This window comes from Choloepus didactylus, chromosome 23 (assembly GCF_015220235.1).
Source record: "Choloepus didactylus isolate mChoDid1 chromosome 23, mChoDid1.pri, whole genome shotgun sequence".
In the NCBI taxonomy this organism is placed as follows: Eukaryota; Metazoa; Chordata; class Mammalia; order Pilosa; family Megalonychidae; genus Choloepus; species Choloepus didactylus.
Genome location: NC_051329.1, coordinates 9250169 through 9262741, shown reverse-complemented (window position 1 = coordinate 9262741; position 12573 = coordinate 9250169). Strand labels below are relative to the sequence as shown.

At 43.7% G+C, this 12573-nt stretch overlaps 2 protein-coding genes across 4 annotated transcripts in view; both read left to right on the top strand.

Annotated features, from left to right (window-relative positions):
- Positions 1–2030, top strand: part of PSMD9 (proteasome 26S subunit, non-ATPase 9) — a 40643-nt gene extending 38613 nt beyond the window's left edge. Inside the window, exons 5-6 of the mRNA XM_037816930.1 lie at positions 267–355; positions 681–2030. Coding sequence (XP_037672858.1) covers positions 267–355; positions 681–708 — 117 coding nt within the window. The 3' untranslated portion in view covers positions 709–2030. The remainder of the gene's footprint in view (positions 1–266; positions 356–680) is intronic.
- Positions 2031–2695: 665 nt separating this feature from the next.
- The window catches only part of CFAP251 (cilia and flagella associated protein 251), a 91232-nt gene continuing 81354 nt past the window's right edge, over positions 2696–12573 (top strand). Inside the window, exons 1-5 of one of the 3 annotated variants that reach the window (XM_037816929.1) lie at positions 2696–2860; positions 4313–4686; positions 5409–5762; positions 9335–9475; positions 11531–11640. In XM_037816929.1, coding sequence (XP_037672857.1) covers positions 4333–4686; positions 5409–5762; positions 9335–9475; positions 11531–11640 — 959 coding nt within the window. In that variant the 5' untranslated portion in view covers positions 2696–2860; positions 4313–4332. Of the gene's footprint in view, positions 2861–3161; positions 3208–4312; positions 4687–5408; positions 5763–9334; positions 9476–11530; positions 11641–12573 lie in introns of those variants that run through there. The other 2 variants (XM_037816927.1, XM_037816928.1) reach the window with 2 other exon arrangements.

Sequence of the window (12573 nt, the reverse complement as noted above, 5' to 3'; positions counted from 1 at the left end):
ACTCCACTATCTTCCCACAATCCTCCCTTTTATAGTTTTGGGGACATGCATTTCGATGGTGTCCTCCAGGAAGATGGTACCAATTTGCAGCATCACTGGCCCCTCCAAGAGCAGTGCATTCCCCACTCTGGTGTCAACCTGGGATTCTACTTAAAACAAAAATCGTTACCAACTGGATGAGTGAAAAGGTTATGTCAGCATTTTAGCTGGAAGTTCCCTGAGTGCTAATGAGTTTGAACATAAAATGAGATTTATTTTCCTTGCAGAAGCCACTGAATGTGACAGTGATCCGAAGAGGGGAGAGACACCAGCTTAGGCTTGTCCCATCACGCTGGACAGGAAAAGGACTGCTGGGGTAAAGTATCTGTTTCCTTTCGTTCACCCCCTATTGTCAGCTGAGTGTTTTTTGGCTGTGAAGCTGGTGGGGTGGATGGGGTGTTGGGGAATAATGGGAATCCCCAGAATACCAGTGGAAACTCTGAATAAATATTTGTGGTATGAATGAGGCAGGTGCAGAGGTGGAGGGAGCCCTGGTCTCTCTCCCAGGAGCCCCTCTGGCTCTTTCAGTAACTGGCCATTTGCTTTAAAAGAATTGAAGAATGTAGGTGAAAAGCTCAGGGCTCACCTGAATAGAGCCATCAAACTCAAGCTTTTCTTTTTTTTTCCTTTCTTTCTTCCAGCTGTAACATTATTCCTTTGCAAAGATGATTGTCCTTGGGGAACAGTGACAGAAAAGCATCTTTCCATGCCCTGGACTTGGGTCTAGTGGGGATTTCCTCGTTCTCTCTCCTTGAAGCTGAAGGATCTGGAAAAGGCTGGAAACCTGAACTTTTATGTGGTTGGAAGGGCTGGGGCTTACCCATGTAATCTGTCTGGATTAAGGCATTGTTAAAAATTTGATTTGTACTTAGCATGTTTTACAAATTGGGCCATGGCCCTAAATGGGAATCCTCTTGATTGTGGGAGAGCGGGTGGGGGTTAATCCTGAAGGTGCTTATATGACTTTATTCTTTTAGGACTTTTTTTTTTTTTAATTTTAAAATAAGTACAGTTTTACGGTGTGCTGAAATGACTATGGTATCACCCCAACTGAACTTCTTTTGAACCTCTCAATTCAGGGCTCAGATGGGGTCTGAATGTCCTGAGACAAAGTTGGGCAAAATAAACTGGCAAGTGCTCATACCAGACACTTATGCTGCACTGCTTTCTTTGAATTGAGGCATTGCTGCTCTGCTACAGAAATTGCTAACTAGTTCTGTGCATCTTCAGCAGCCAGGCTTCTGAGGCCATAATTGTTCCTTGTGGAGAACAGGAAAACCTGGGGGTTCCCCAGGTGGTGGTGGTGATACCGACTTGGTATGGGCTTACTCTCATCTAATCCACCAGAGGGCAGCAGCTCCCTTACCTTCTGAAATTATTTTACCGTCACTCCCCACCCCCAACTGCAAATTAGCTTCTAATTTGACTTTTTATAATTGAACCTCCTGGCCATGTCCTCAGATCACCACTATTTTGTAAACTGCCAAGTTGTGGTAGACATCGCTGGTGGGAACCGTGTTTGCAGATCTGACCTCTTGAAATGCTTGATTCTTCTTCGTTTTATTTTTTTTCTCTTATGGTAAAATGGGTTTCATTGATTCCTAGTTGTTTTCTTAGTTTCTTCCTCTCTTCATGGTATCATGGTGTTTATTTCCATAGTTCTTACAGAACATGGTCTGCTTTGGAAGAGATCTTGCACATTCTGCTGAGGAATCTTATGTTCCTTGGGGTTGGATTTGTCTCTTCTAGGTAGATAACAAAGCTTGCGCTGATAGGATTCAAGGATTGGGGTGTGCTTCCAGCCATGGGTTCTCATGCTCAACTTAGAAGTCCTCCAAACTGTGCATTCCAGCCAGACACTTGTATTCCCCTCTTGTAGCCACAGATGTGCCATATTTACCAAGGTTTGCTGTTTGAATTGTGTTCTAATTCCACATCTTCCAATATCTTTCCATAAGCCCCAGACTATAATAAACAGAGCTTGCACCATCCTGCTTTTATCTGTTTTTTCTTCAGGCATCTGCAGGTTTTCAGCACTAGGGCATGGGGGTTGGATGGGGAGAGTCATTCACACTCTCCTGAAATGATGGCCACCAAGAGTCTCCTGTCTCAGGCTGTTGGCTGCTGTCCTGCTGCCCTCCCTCTACAAATCAGGATGGCTGCATGTTGGGGTCTCTTCTGTGAGATTCTAGCTGGGAGTCACTTGGACGTGGAATGACACTAATAGATTTAACCAGAGTGATTTTGCGGAAACGCTTTGGGAAAGGAACAGCAAAATATATTACTTATATAATATTTAATCCCAGCTGGCTAAAAGTCTCTGCACAACACTAGTGCCCCTGAGACGCTGTGGGGAAGACAGAAATGTGTGCTGTCTCTGGGAGACCTGGAAATTGTCCGTTTTAGTTTGCTTTTGGCAGAGAATTTATCAAACAGTTCATACCTCTTTACTTTTGTCAAGTCTTTAGAAAATCACAATTGCCAGTGTTGGCCGCTGCACCCTCCCAGGGGCTGGCACCCTGGGAAAGGGTGGGGGCGGTGTGAGGGGAGCGAGGGAGCGCTAAATTGGGCGGCGCCCCTCCCCCGGGACCCGCAGGGGGCGTGCGGACCCCGCTCCCGGGCGCTTCTTGGGCACGTGAGCCACCGTCCAGACCTCTCGCTTTACGGCCCGTCGCCCACGGCGGCCGCGGTTACCGTGGGGACGGGGCTTCGGTGGTAACTGTAACTAGGAAGCCTGCGGAGACGGCGGCCGCAGCGACAGGTCCAGGAGGTGGCCCGGGGTCCGTGCGGCGTCTACCGAGGACCGGTGTGAGCGCGCTCTGTAAGTGCAGGGCGGAGGCCGCGAGGCCCAGGCGGGGGACCCCGGCATGGCGGGGCCTGTGTCTCACGGGGCGGTGTTCACCTTTCCCGGGCCGGGGGGGGTGGGGCCTGGGGCGACCCCGGGGACACCACAGACCCACACACCTGCCGCCTCTCACCTCAACTCCCTGCTACCTGGGGCGACCCCGGGGACACCACAGACCCACACACCTGCCGCCCCTCACCTCAACTCCCTGCTGCCCGATGGGCCTCGAACCCGTTCGCATCAGGACTCACTGTGGGTGGTCACTGCCTAGACACCCCTAAGGATCGAGAAAGTGATTTAACGAGAGGAAGGGCTAGCAACAGGTAAGATGGGATTTAACAAAGCATTACAAATACTGAAACTTTGTATAAATATATATATATATATTCTTTAGATGCTAGGGGATTAGAATAGCTAGAAGGAAATAACTGAAATGGTGGAACCATAACCTATAACATTCTTTGAAATTTGCTCTTCAGCTATTCGTTGAATTGTGCTTTGAAAGTTAGCACCTTTCTGTATATATGTATATATGTTATATTTCACAATGAGGAAATAACTGAAACTGTGGAACTGTAGCCCATAACATTTTTTGAAATTATCTGTATAACTGTTTGTTGAGCTGTATTTCCAAAGTTAACACCTTTCTGTATATATGTTACATTTTACAATAATGGAAGTAACTGAAATTGTGGAACTGTAACCCATAGCATTCTTTGAAATTTGCTCTCTAACTACTTGTTGGATCATATTTTGAAAGTTATTGCTGTTACACACATATATATGTTAAAGTTCACGATAAAAAAAATACAATGAAAAAGAAAAGAAAAGAGGCCCTGTGGTAAGAGCCTAGACTTGAAATCATTGTAGTGATTTTCCAGATGGGAGACTTGAGTATCCGATCTGCTTCGTACTAAGCTGTGTGATCTTGAATAGGTCACTTCAGCCTTGCAAGCTTCAAACTTTTAAGTTTGTTGTAAGGAATAAATAAGAGAGACTATATTAGGAGGCTTTTAAACTGTTAATTTCTCTGCAAATCAAGGTTACTTTTATCCCCATAGCAACAATCACTATCATTTCTTGAGTACTGTGTCCTGGAGCTGTGTTGAGCATTTACACGGGTTACCCAATCTTGACAACAATCCTGTGATTGGGAATTATTTTTATTTTGACCATAAACAAAATTAGACTCTGAGAAGTAAGTGACTTGCCGAAGGTCACAGAGGTTATTCCCAGAAAGATGAGAGGCTCTGGGACCAATATTTTTAAGGATTGGGACAGGCTTGCTCAAGAGTATGACATACATTTTTAATCCTATGGAAAAGAACCTGAGCTGGTATTGCACATTTCATTGATAGGTTAGTGTACCAGGATATAAAATTGGGAATCAGAGGAACTTTCTGATTATTATGGTCAAAATTTCTCTAGAGGAAACTCTGCAGAGGACAATGTCAGATGCAGAAGAAAACCCACTAGAAAAAACAGAAAAAGATGGAGGAACAGAAATGGAAGAAGAAGAGGAAGAAGAAGAAGAATATAATCCAGATTATCTAAAGGAAGAAGATATGCAGCAGGAATTAGAAGAAGACACATTAGCAGGGAAAGAGTCTCAGGAGGAGGAGGATGCAGAAGAAACGGAGGAACAGGCTCCAGCAGCCGAGGAGGAGGAGGATGCAGGAGAAGAAATGGAGGAAGAAGTTCTAGCAGCCGAGGAGGAGGAGGATGCAGGAGCGCAGGAAGAAACCAGAGTGGGAAGACTTTTGTTAACTGATTCCCTGTTAGCCATGTCAGGAACTTTCCCAGTAAGTAGTACTTATCATTCATTCATTCAAAACCATTAATTGAATGCTTAATATATGCCAGGCTATGGAGATACAAAACCAAATAAGACATAGTCCATTTTTTCAAGGAACTCTAGGGTAAATGGACGTACAAACCGAACATTATCAAACAATATGCTAAGTGCAGTGATTGAGAGATCACAAGAGATAAGGAAGGGCTACCTAACCCAGCTTGGAGGGTGATCCAGGAAAGCTTCTTAGAGGAGGTATGTTCCAGAACTGAATTTTTTTTTTTTTTAGGAGAACTGACATTTAAAGAGTTGGTAAGGGTTAGCCAAAGTGTGTTTGTCTTAGAACAGAGTCAGAGGTAATAGTAATGAAGACTTCCTGCAGCCTGTCCCTGCACAAGACCTCAGCCCTTGCCCAAGGATAAATAGCTCCCTGTGACTAGTCAGCCTTTTTAAGACCACCAGTGCTGCTTAGAAGAGTGATTTTACTGTTGTGTGTCTGCTAATAGGCTGAGACTAAACCTACCATACCCAAGATTCATTTTTTTTTTTAAAGTACATAACATCCCAGGCTCCTTTTAAAAACAATTCTTAATTCCAAGGTGAGGCTAACAGACTAAGGCTGGTTAATTAAGAATAGAAAAGAAAAAGAAAATAGATGAGGGTGGGGAGGGGTGTAGCAGCTTGACCTGTATTTGGAATCACAATCTCCCTTTATTTCTCTTTGATTCAAAGCATTCATTACAACCAGAGGCTTCCAAGTTTTCAAGAGGCCTGAGTTTACAATCTGAATTTCTTAATTTGGATCAAAACGGTCTTGACAAACAACAGAGTAGTTCCCCTGAAAAGCAGCCCTCAGGTGAGCTTGAGGGGACAACCGGCCAGAAGCCGGAAGATGAACCAGGACAAGAGAGAACACGGGAACCAGGAAAGGGAGAATGGAGAAAAAAAAGGAGTGTGTCATACTCCAAATCAGAAGAAGAAAAAGGATTCCAGCCCAAAGCGGAGATCCAAAAGGAGTCACTGGTATCCACCACCACAGAAGACAGTTTGTTTCAGAAGGATGACAGTGACAGTGTGTACCCCTTGGTAAGCATAGCATGCCCCCTTCCCCCAGTGAAATAGAGGAATTGTAGGCATGTGAAAAAAAAAGATATTTTAAAACTAGTGATAGACTTGTGTCTCTTAAGCGTTCTGGCTGGACATGTGTGACAAAACATGAATGTGAACGCTGCATCTGGGTTCAGTAGTTTTGCTCAGCAGGCAGGAAATTCCAGGCATAGTTTATCAGTTGCATAGGGTGCTGTTTTGTGTGGGAGATTCAAAATCTCTTTCTCCTTCCTTCCCTCCCCTCACATCCTCACCCTTCCTCTCTTCCCTCTTTCCCTCCCTCTCCCCGCCCCTCCCTTTCTCTTCCTTTCCCCTCTTCTCCCTTCCCCTCCCTCCCCTTTCCTCTCTCTCTGTTTCTGGCATGGTAGTACTCTTTCATTTCACCAATTCCTCCCCTTTTCCTTACCTCTTCTGCCTTAACTCGTTTGATACCTTTACAACCTTCCCAATACCATTTGAAGCCATTGATGGATCAGAAAGTGAAAGGTCTGGCAAAAGTGAAAGCTGCTGTCGAAAAGCACGAGACAGTTTCTAAAGGAATCTGCCTTCGCTGCTGCTGCTGCAGATATTCCAGGGAGGCACCATCTGTGAGGAATAAAAATATCATTTACCAAGAGAAAGGAGGGTTGTTTTTCCCCCCTTCTTCTTCCATCTGCTACTTCTTGAAAATTGTTTCCCAGAATTCATCTCCTTTCTTTTCTTCTTTCCTGATAGATTGATGCCTTTGGAAGATTTGGACGCAGTCGAGTGTATATAAAGTACTTAACATAGTTCCTAACGCATAGTAAGCACTTGATAAATGTTAACAACTATATGATGATGATGATTGGGGAAAGATGGCCTGGTGGGAAAATCAGACAACTAAAAGCCTTTCTGTAGATTTGGCTTCAATCGAGCAGTGGAGTTAAACGTTCCCTCCAACCGCTCAGTCTGAAAGAACAAATAATTGAGTTTTAGAACCCATGAAGATTTTTGTCTTGTTGAGGCAGCTAACCAGGATCAGGAAACATCATTAAGGAGAACAAAGCCTTTGTGTCAGGACCGCAGCTACCTGGACTGGACGTGAGCCACTCTCCAAGTCTGGGTCTCCTGTTGGCCTTGGGCTCCCTGCAGTACCAAAACTTTTCTAGACCATCTCCCTTTGCAAATGTGTTTAGCTCTTGGGTGCACCTTCTTTCTTCTTTCATTTTCCTTCCCTTTCCTGCCTGTCCTTTTCTTTTTCCTTTATTGCTTTTTATTAAGTACATGCTCTTTGTAGAATGTTCAGCCAACACATACCTGTTTGAAGGCAAAGATCCCCTCATGCACACATGCTCCCACCCCAATCCCATTTCGCCGAGGTAACTTCTGTTACAGTTTGGTATAACTGTGTATCTTTTCAGATCTTTTTCTCTGCATGTACAGGCATATTATCTGTTCATGCACACGTGCACATTTAGTGTTTGTTTTTTTAACCAGTGAGATCAGTACATATAGATCTACTTTTTTTTTTAAAAAAAAAAACTTATCTGTTCTGTCGATGGCCATTTACTTTGCTTCCCATTTCTTGCTGTCACAAAAGGTGCGGTAGTGGGTGGCTTCTCCATCTCTCTTTGTGCCTGCAGCATCGTCCTTTTCCTTTGGGTTCCCGGCCTGTCTCCAGTGTTCATGGTAAATATGTACAACCATGGATCCCATCTCCAGCCAGGAAACATGGAAATCACACGTTTGTGTGAAGAAATCTTAAATATAGTGAAATCCAGTTTTGACAATAAAGCTTTGTTTTCCAGATCACAATGCTTTAGAAAAGATTGATGTAAGAGGTGCCTATTCCATGATTATTTGCCATGAATGTCAAAACTGGTGCAAAACATGCTGATTAATATTAGGTGATTTCAATAATTGTGAATGCTGCCTGAGTAAGGAAATCCTGTTACTACTGAGTGAAGTCAGCTTAGTGTTGACTTTGGGAAGATCTCTTTTAGCTGGAATATGGCTAGGAATGTTTTCTTTACATTACTAATTTGTTAAGTGGCAAAATAAATTTCTAGAATGAGTAAAATGCCTTTAAGAATTAGCAAGTGTACAAAAGAACAGTCTCATTTGAAGAGATTGGCTTATAAGAAACAGCCAAATGTTAAATAATTCTGTTCCTAGAAGTTGTAGCTTGAGACAATTGTGACTCCATAATTCTACCACTCATACCCACACAATGAGAGATCTAAATATAAATATGTATTTTAGAGAATGAGCAGATGGAAAGAGAGGATGGGGCACAAAGAGGGTAGGAGAGAGAAATTGGTCACATTGCCTGGTACATCTTTCTCAAGGAAAAATAAATCTCTTTAACCTTATAAGTATTAGTTGTTCAAAGAGAAGAAAGGAAATTGCCAGATTTTGTTTCTATACCCCAATATAATTCACTGATTTTTACTAACTGATCACTAGTCACTTCAAACCACTCGAACACATTCAATTAATTGACCATAGTTAATTTTGTAAAAGACGTTGAGCACAAAAATACTACATAACTAAACTACTGTTGAAGTAAAAGCAATAGTCAGAGGAATAGAACTTATAATTTTTTGTTTCTTGAACTTTTAGTTTGGGTTTATTCTTGTAAATATGGAATTTTAGATTCTAGGGAAACTTTGTCTCCTTATCCTTTATCCTTCCAGGAAGAATGATGTAAAGAACCAATTTTGCAGGCTGAATAATTGCCCTTCTTATAAAGTTGCTTAGTGACTTTATTGTAACTTGTCCATTCTACTCATTTTCATGAAGTAAATCAAATTTCACAGCATTAAGTGCTCACTCTTTGTGTGGAACTGAGCTAGGTGTGGGTTTTGGGTGTGGGAGAATAGAAAGTTGTTTCTATTTGCCATTGAAGTCTTTTCTTTTCTTTTTAGATTGAGATACAATCCCAAAACCATTAAAGTCACCCTTTTAAAAGGTACAGTTCAGTGGTTTTTAGAATATTCACAAGGTTGTGCAACCATGGCCTCTAGCTAATTCCAGAACATTTTCATCACCCCAAAAAGAAACCCTGTACCTGCTAGCAGTCACCCCCCACTTCGCCCTCACCCCAGGTTTATTGAGATATAATTCACATACCATGTAGCTCACCTGTTTGAAGTGCAGTTTCCATGGCTCCTAGTATGTTCAGAGTTGTGCATCCATCATCACAGTCACTTTTAGAATGTTTTCATTATCCCCAAAAGAATCCCCACCCCCTTAGCCAATACTCCATAGTCCCTCCCTCCACGCCCCCTGCCCCAACTCCTGGCAACCATAACCTGCTTTCTGTCTCTGTAGATTGGCCTATCCTGGATCTCTTATATAAAAGTCATACAATATGTGGCCTTTCATGTCTCGCTTCTTTCACTCAACATATTTTCAAGGGTTATCCATGTGTAGCACACTGTTGAGGACTTTCTCAACGTAATTTCCCTTCCCTGGATTGTGGATATCAAATCCTTCTCCTCCGGGGGCTTTGGTCCTTAGAGCCTGCCATCTTAGCTCTAGGCTCAGCACACTTGAGTGTTTTGCTGGTCTTACCCTTTGTCTTCCAGTCCATGACTTGGTCATTTGGATGGAACAGTTCTCTTCCTGTTTTCTATCTTCGAGATGAAGCACAGAGAGTTCTGCTGTACATCTGTGCACACACGGCGGTCATCTACGACGTTTTCAAGAATGACCAGCGCCACCTTCAGGTATGCAGGGTTTTCTCACCAAGTGAAGGGGAGTGTTTCAACTTGCCCGTCTTTAGAAACAGATATTATTGTTCATTGTCTCTCATCTCATCAGAATCGATGTGCAAACAACCGCTGATATTCATTTTATTGATGTAAACAATTAAAACATCCATGTTTTCCACATTTCTGTAAAAATGTGGACAGAATTTTCCTATTACAGATCACGTTATCGCCACAGAACTATGGTGTAGCACAAAGGAAGGCTAATTAGCAGGGCTTTAGGCCTCATTAACACTTAGGCTCCTTACATTGTCAAAGGGCTATGATCCTCATAATATGCTGAGAAATGGGTGTTAATATCCCCATTTAACACAAGAGGAAACTGAGGCTCAGGCATTTAAGTGACTTACCCAGGCTTTCACTAGTAAGTGATGAAACCAGGTCTTGGATCCAGGTCTCCTGACATAAAATTATTAAGTAGGTAGAGGTATCCTCCTGTCCCCTCCCTCCCTCCCTTCAGCAACTTGTCTTGCTTTCATCCCCGTCTCCCAGCAGTCCCTGTATGCCAGCCCTTACCACACCACACTGCTTCCCGTGTTGCTGACATTTTGTACCCATTTCATTCTCATCATTTGCCTAGCAAAATGTCATATTTTCTTAGCATCTAACTTTCTACTAGTTAACCTGGTGAACAGTTCCATGCCACCCTTTCAATTGAAATGCAGTTTAATAGGGACCTTCTGCAGTCGATGGCCTTGATCAAAAGTGTCACAAAATATTTTTTACCAAGAGCTTAGTCAACATTCAGCATTGTGCCAGGAATCTGAAACATGTGGATGCAACTTAAGGAATTTGCTTCCTAGAAGAGCAGTCCAGCGTAATACATGTGAAAAAATCAGCAAGTAGCTCCTCTTGAAACTTCACTGAATGTACGGCACTGAGCGCCATGGTCCAAGCAGAGGGAGGAGGGAAAGTTTGTTGTAGGCCAGTTCCAGCTCTCAGAAGGAGCAGAATGGGCGGAGGTGCTGAGCTGGAGGTGCCAGCAGGCCAGTAGGGGGAGGCCAGCCTCCCCAGAGTGAGATGGCTGGGACTGGCTTGGTCTTTCATTCATTCATCCATTCATCATCCTAACCACTGTGTCTTGGATGATGAGCATATGGTCAGAAACAAGACAGATCTAGTCCCTTTCCTTGCGGAGCTTACCATCTAGTTGGGAAAATAGGCATTAAACAAGTGAACACGTAGATACATTATTATAAATTGCAGTAAGTGCTTGAAAGGAAGTTTACATTGCTGTAAGAGAGAAAAATCAAGGGTGAGAGGAGACTTACTCTGGGTTGGGTGGGCAGGGAATGTAAAGGGCTGTTTATGCTGAGACCTGAAGGATGAGAATGAGCTGAGCAGGGGCAGTATGGGGAAAGAACATTCCAAACCCAGGGGGCTCCGAGTGGCCAGAAAGCACTTGGAGCTTTGTGGACCTCTGTGTGTGAGGCCCAGAAAGGAGACCAGAGGGCTGGGCAGAGCGGGTGAGGGGGCTGAGGGAAGAGAGGTAACCGGCCATCTCCTCGCAGAAAGTGGTAGGGTTTCGTTTGTGTTTCCAGAAGGCTCCTCTTTTGTGTTGGGAAAGAGTTGGGGGAAGAGGAAAATAAAGGTAGAGACCAGTGCAGAGGCTTTTGCTTCAAAACTGGTCAGTGGCCTGATGTAAACAGTCTTTTAAGGAGATGAGGCCAGCAGGAGGTTCATGTGGGGCGAGGGTGTGGGATGGGGGTGGGGGCAGTTCAGACATTTATTCTCAACCAGGTTCAGGACTTGGGTGCATGGTTAGACCCCTCAGGAGCTTCTGTTCCTTTGGGGAGTGTAACTTGTCCTTCTGGTGTTTTGAGGGAGGAAACGTTTGAAAACCAGAGGCTAGGAGATGGGAAACTCCAGGGAAGGCTGGTGGGCATAGAATTTTCAACCAGGCAAGCCTAGAAAGGGAGCTCAGGTTTCTCTGGCAGTGGGAGGAAGAGGGGTACAATACAGCCTTTTCTGCTGGTGCCCTATGTATCAAAGCATTTCTGTCCATTTGTGTAGGGCCATCCTAATGTTATCTCCTGCCTTTGCATCAGTGAAGACAGACGGTGGATCGCCACTGCCGACAAAGGGCCGAACTGCCTGATAATTATATGGGACTCCTTCTCAGGGTAGGCTTTGTGTAGTCACTTTTTTTCTTCTTCTAATGTCTATAGAGGATCTGCTGCTGTGACTAAGCAAAGAACAAGTAATGCTGTCTGGGGATGCAGAAGCCGGTGACAAGAGGTGGGGCGGGGGTGGGATTGCTGGAGAAGCCTGAATGTCCTATTGTCTCAAGACCTGATGGAGTGACATTACCTTGGTACATTTCCCATTCATGGTTCTTGGCTTTTTAAGCCCAGAAACTTAGTTTATACATCTGTGTCTCAGAATATACTGGGCGCAGGGAGGCTGACTCACACTAACCCAGCTCACAAAAGCTCAAAGCATAAACCAAATGCCAAATCTCTCATTTACAATGAAAACAGAAGTTTCTCAAGGACCAGATTTTCTATCACTGGCCAGGGCGCCTCCTTCTGGGCAGTACTCGTTGGTCACCACCAAGCTTCTCCCCGCCAGCTCTCCAGTCGGATTTCCTGCTGCACGTCCTCCCTTCTGCTAATGCACTTTCTCCTGGGCTGCATCAGTCCATTTACCCTGCCAGAGTTTTGGACGTGCTGCTGATGAGAGCCTTTCTCCACTTCCAACAACTCTCCTCTGATTGTAACATTTAAAAATTTTTATTACCAGATTTTAATTTTTTAAGAACAGTTTTAAATAGAGAAAGATTGAGACAGTAATACAGAGGGTTTCCATATACCCCATACCCAGTTTCCCCTTTTATTAACATCTTATACGAGTATGGTGCATTTGTTACAATTAATGAACCCATATTGATAATTATTAACTAAAGTGTCTAGTTTATTCAGATTTCCCCTAATGTCCTTTTTCTGTTCCAGGCTCCTGTCTAGGATCCCACATTACGTTAAGTTGTCGTATCACCTTTGGCAACTCTTGGCTGGGACAGTTTTTCAGACTTTCCTTGTTTTTTATGACCTTGAGAG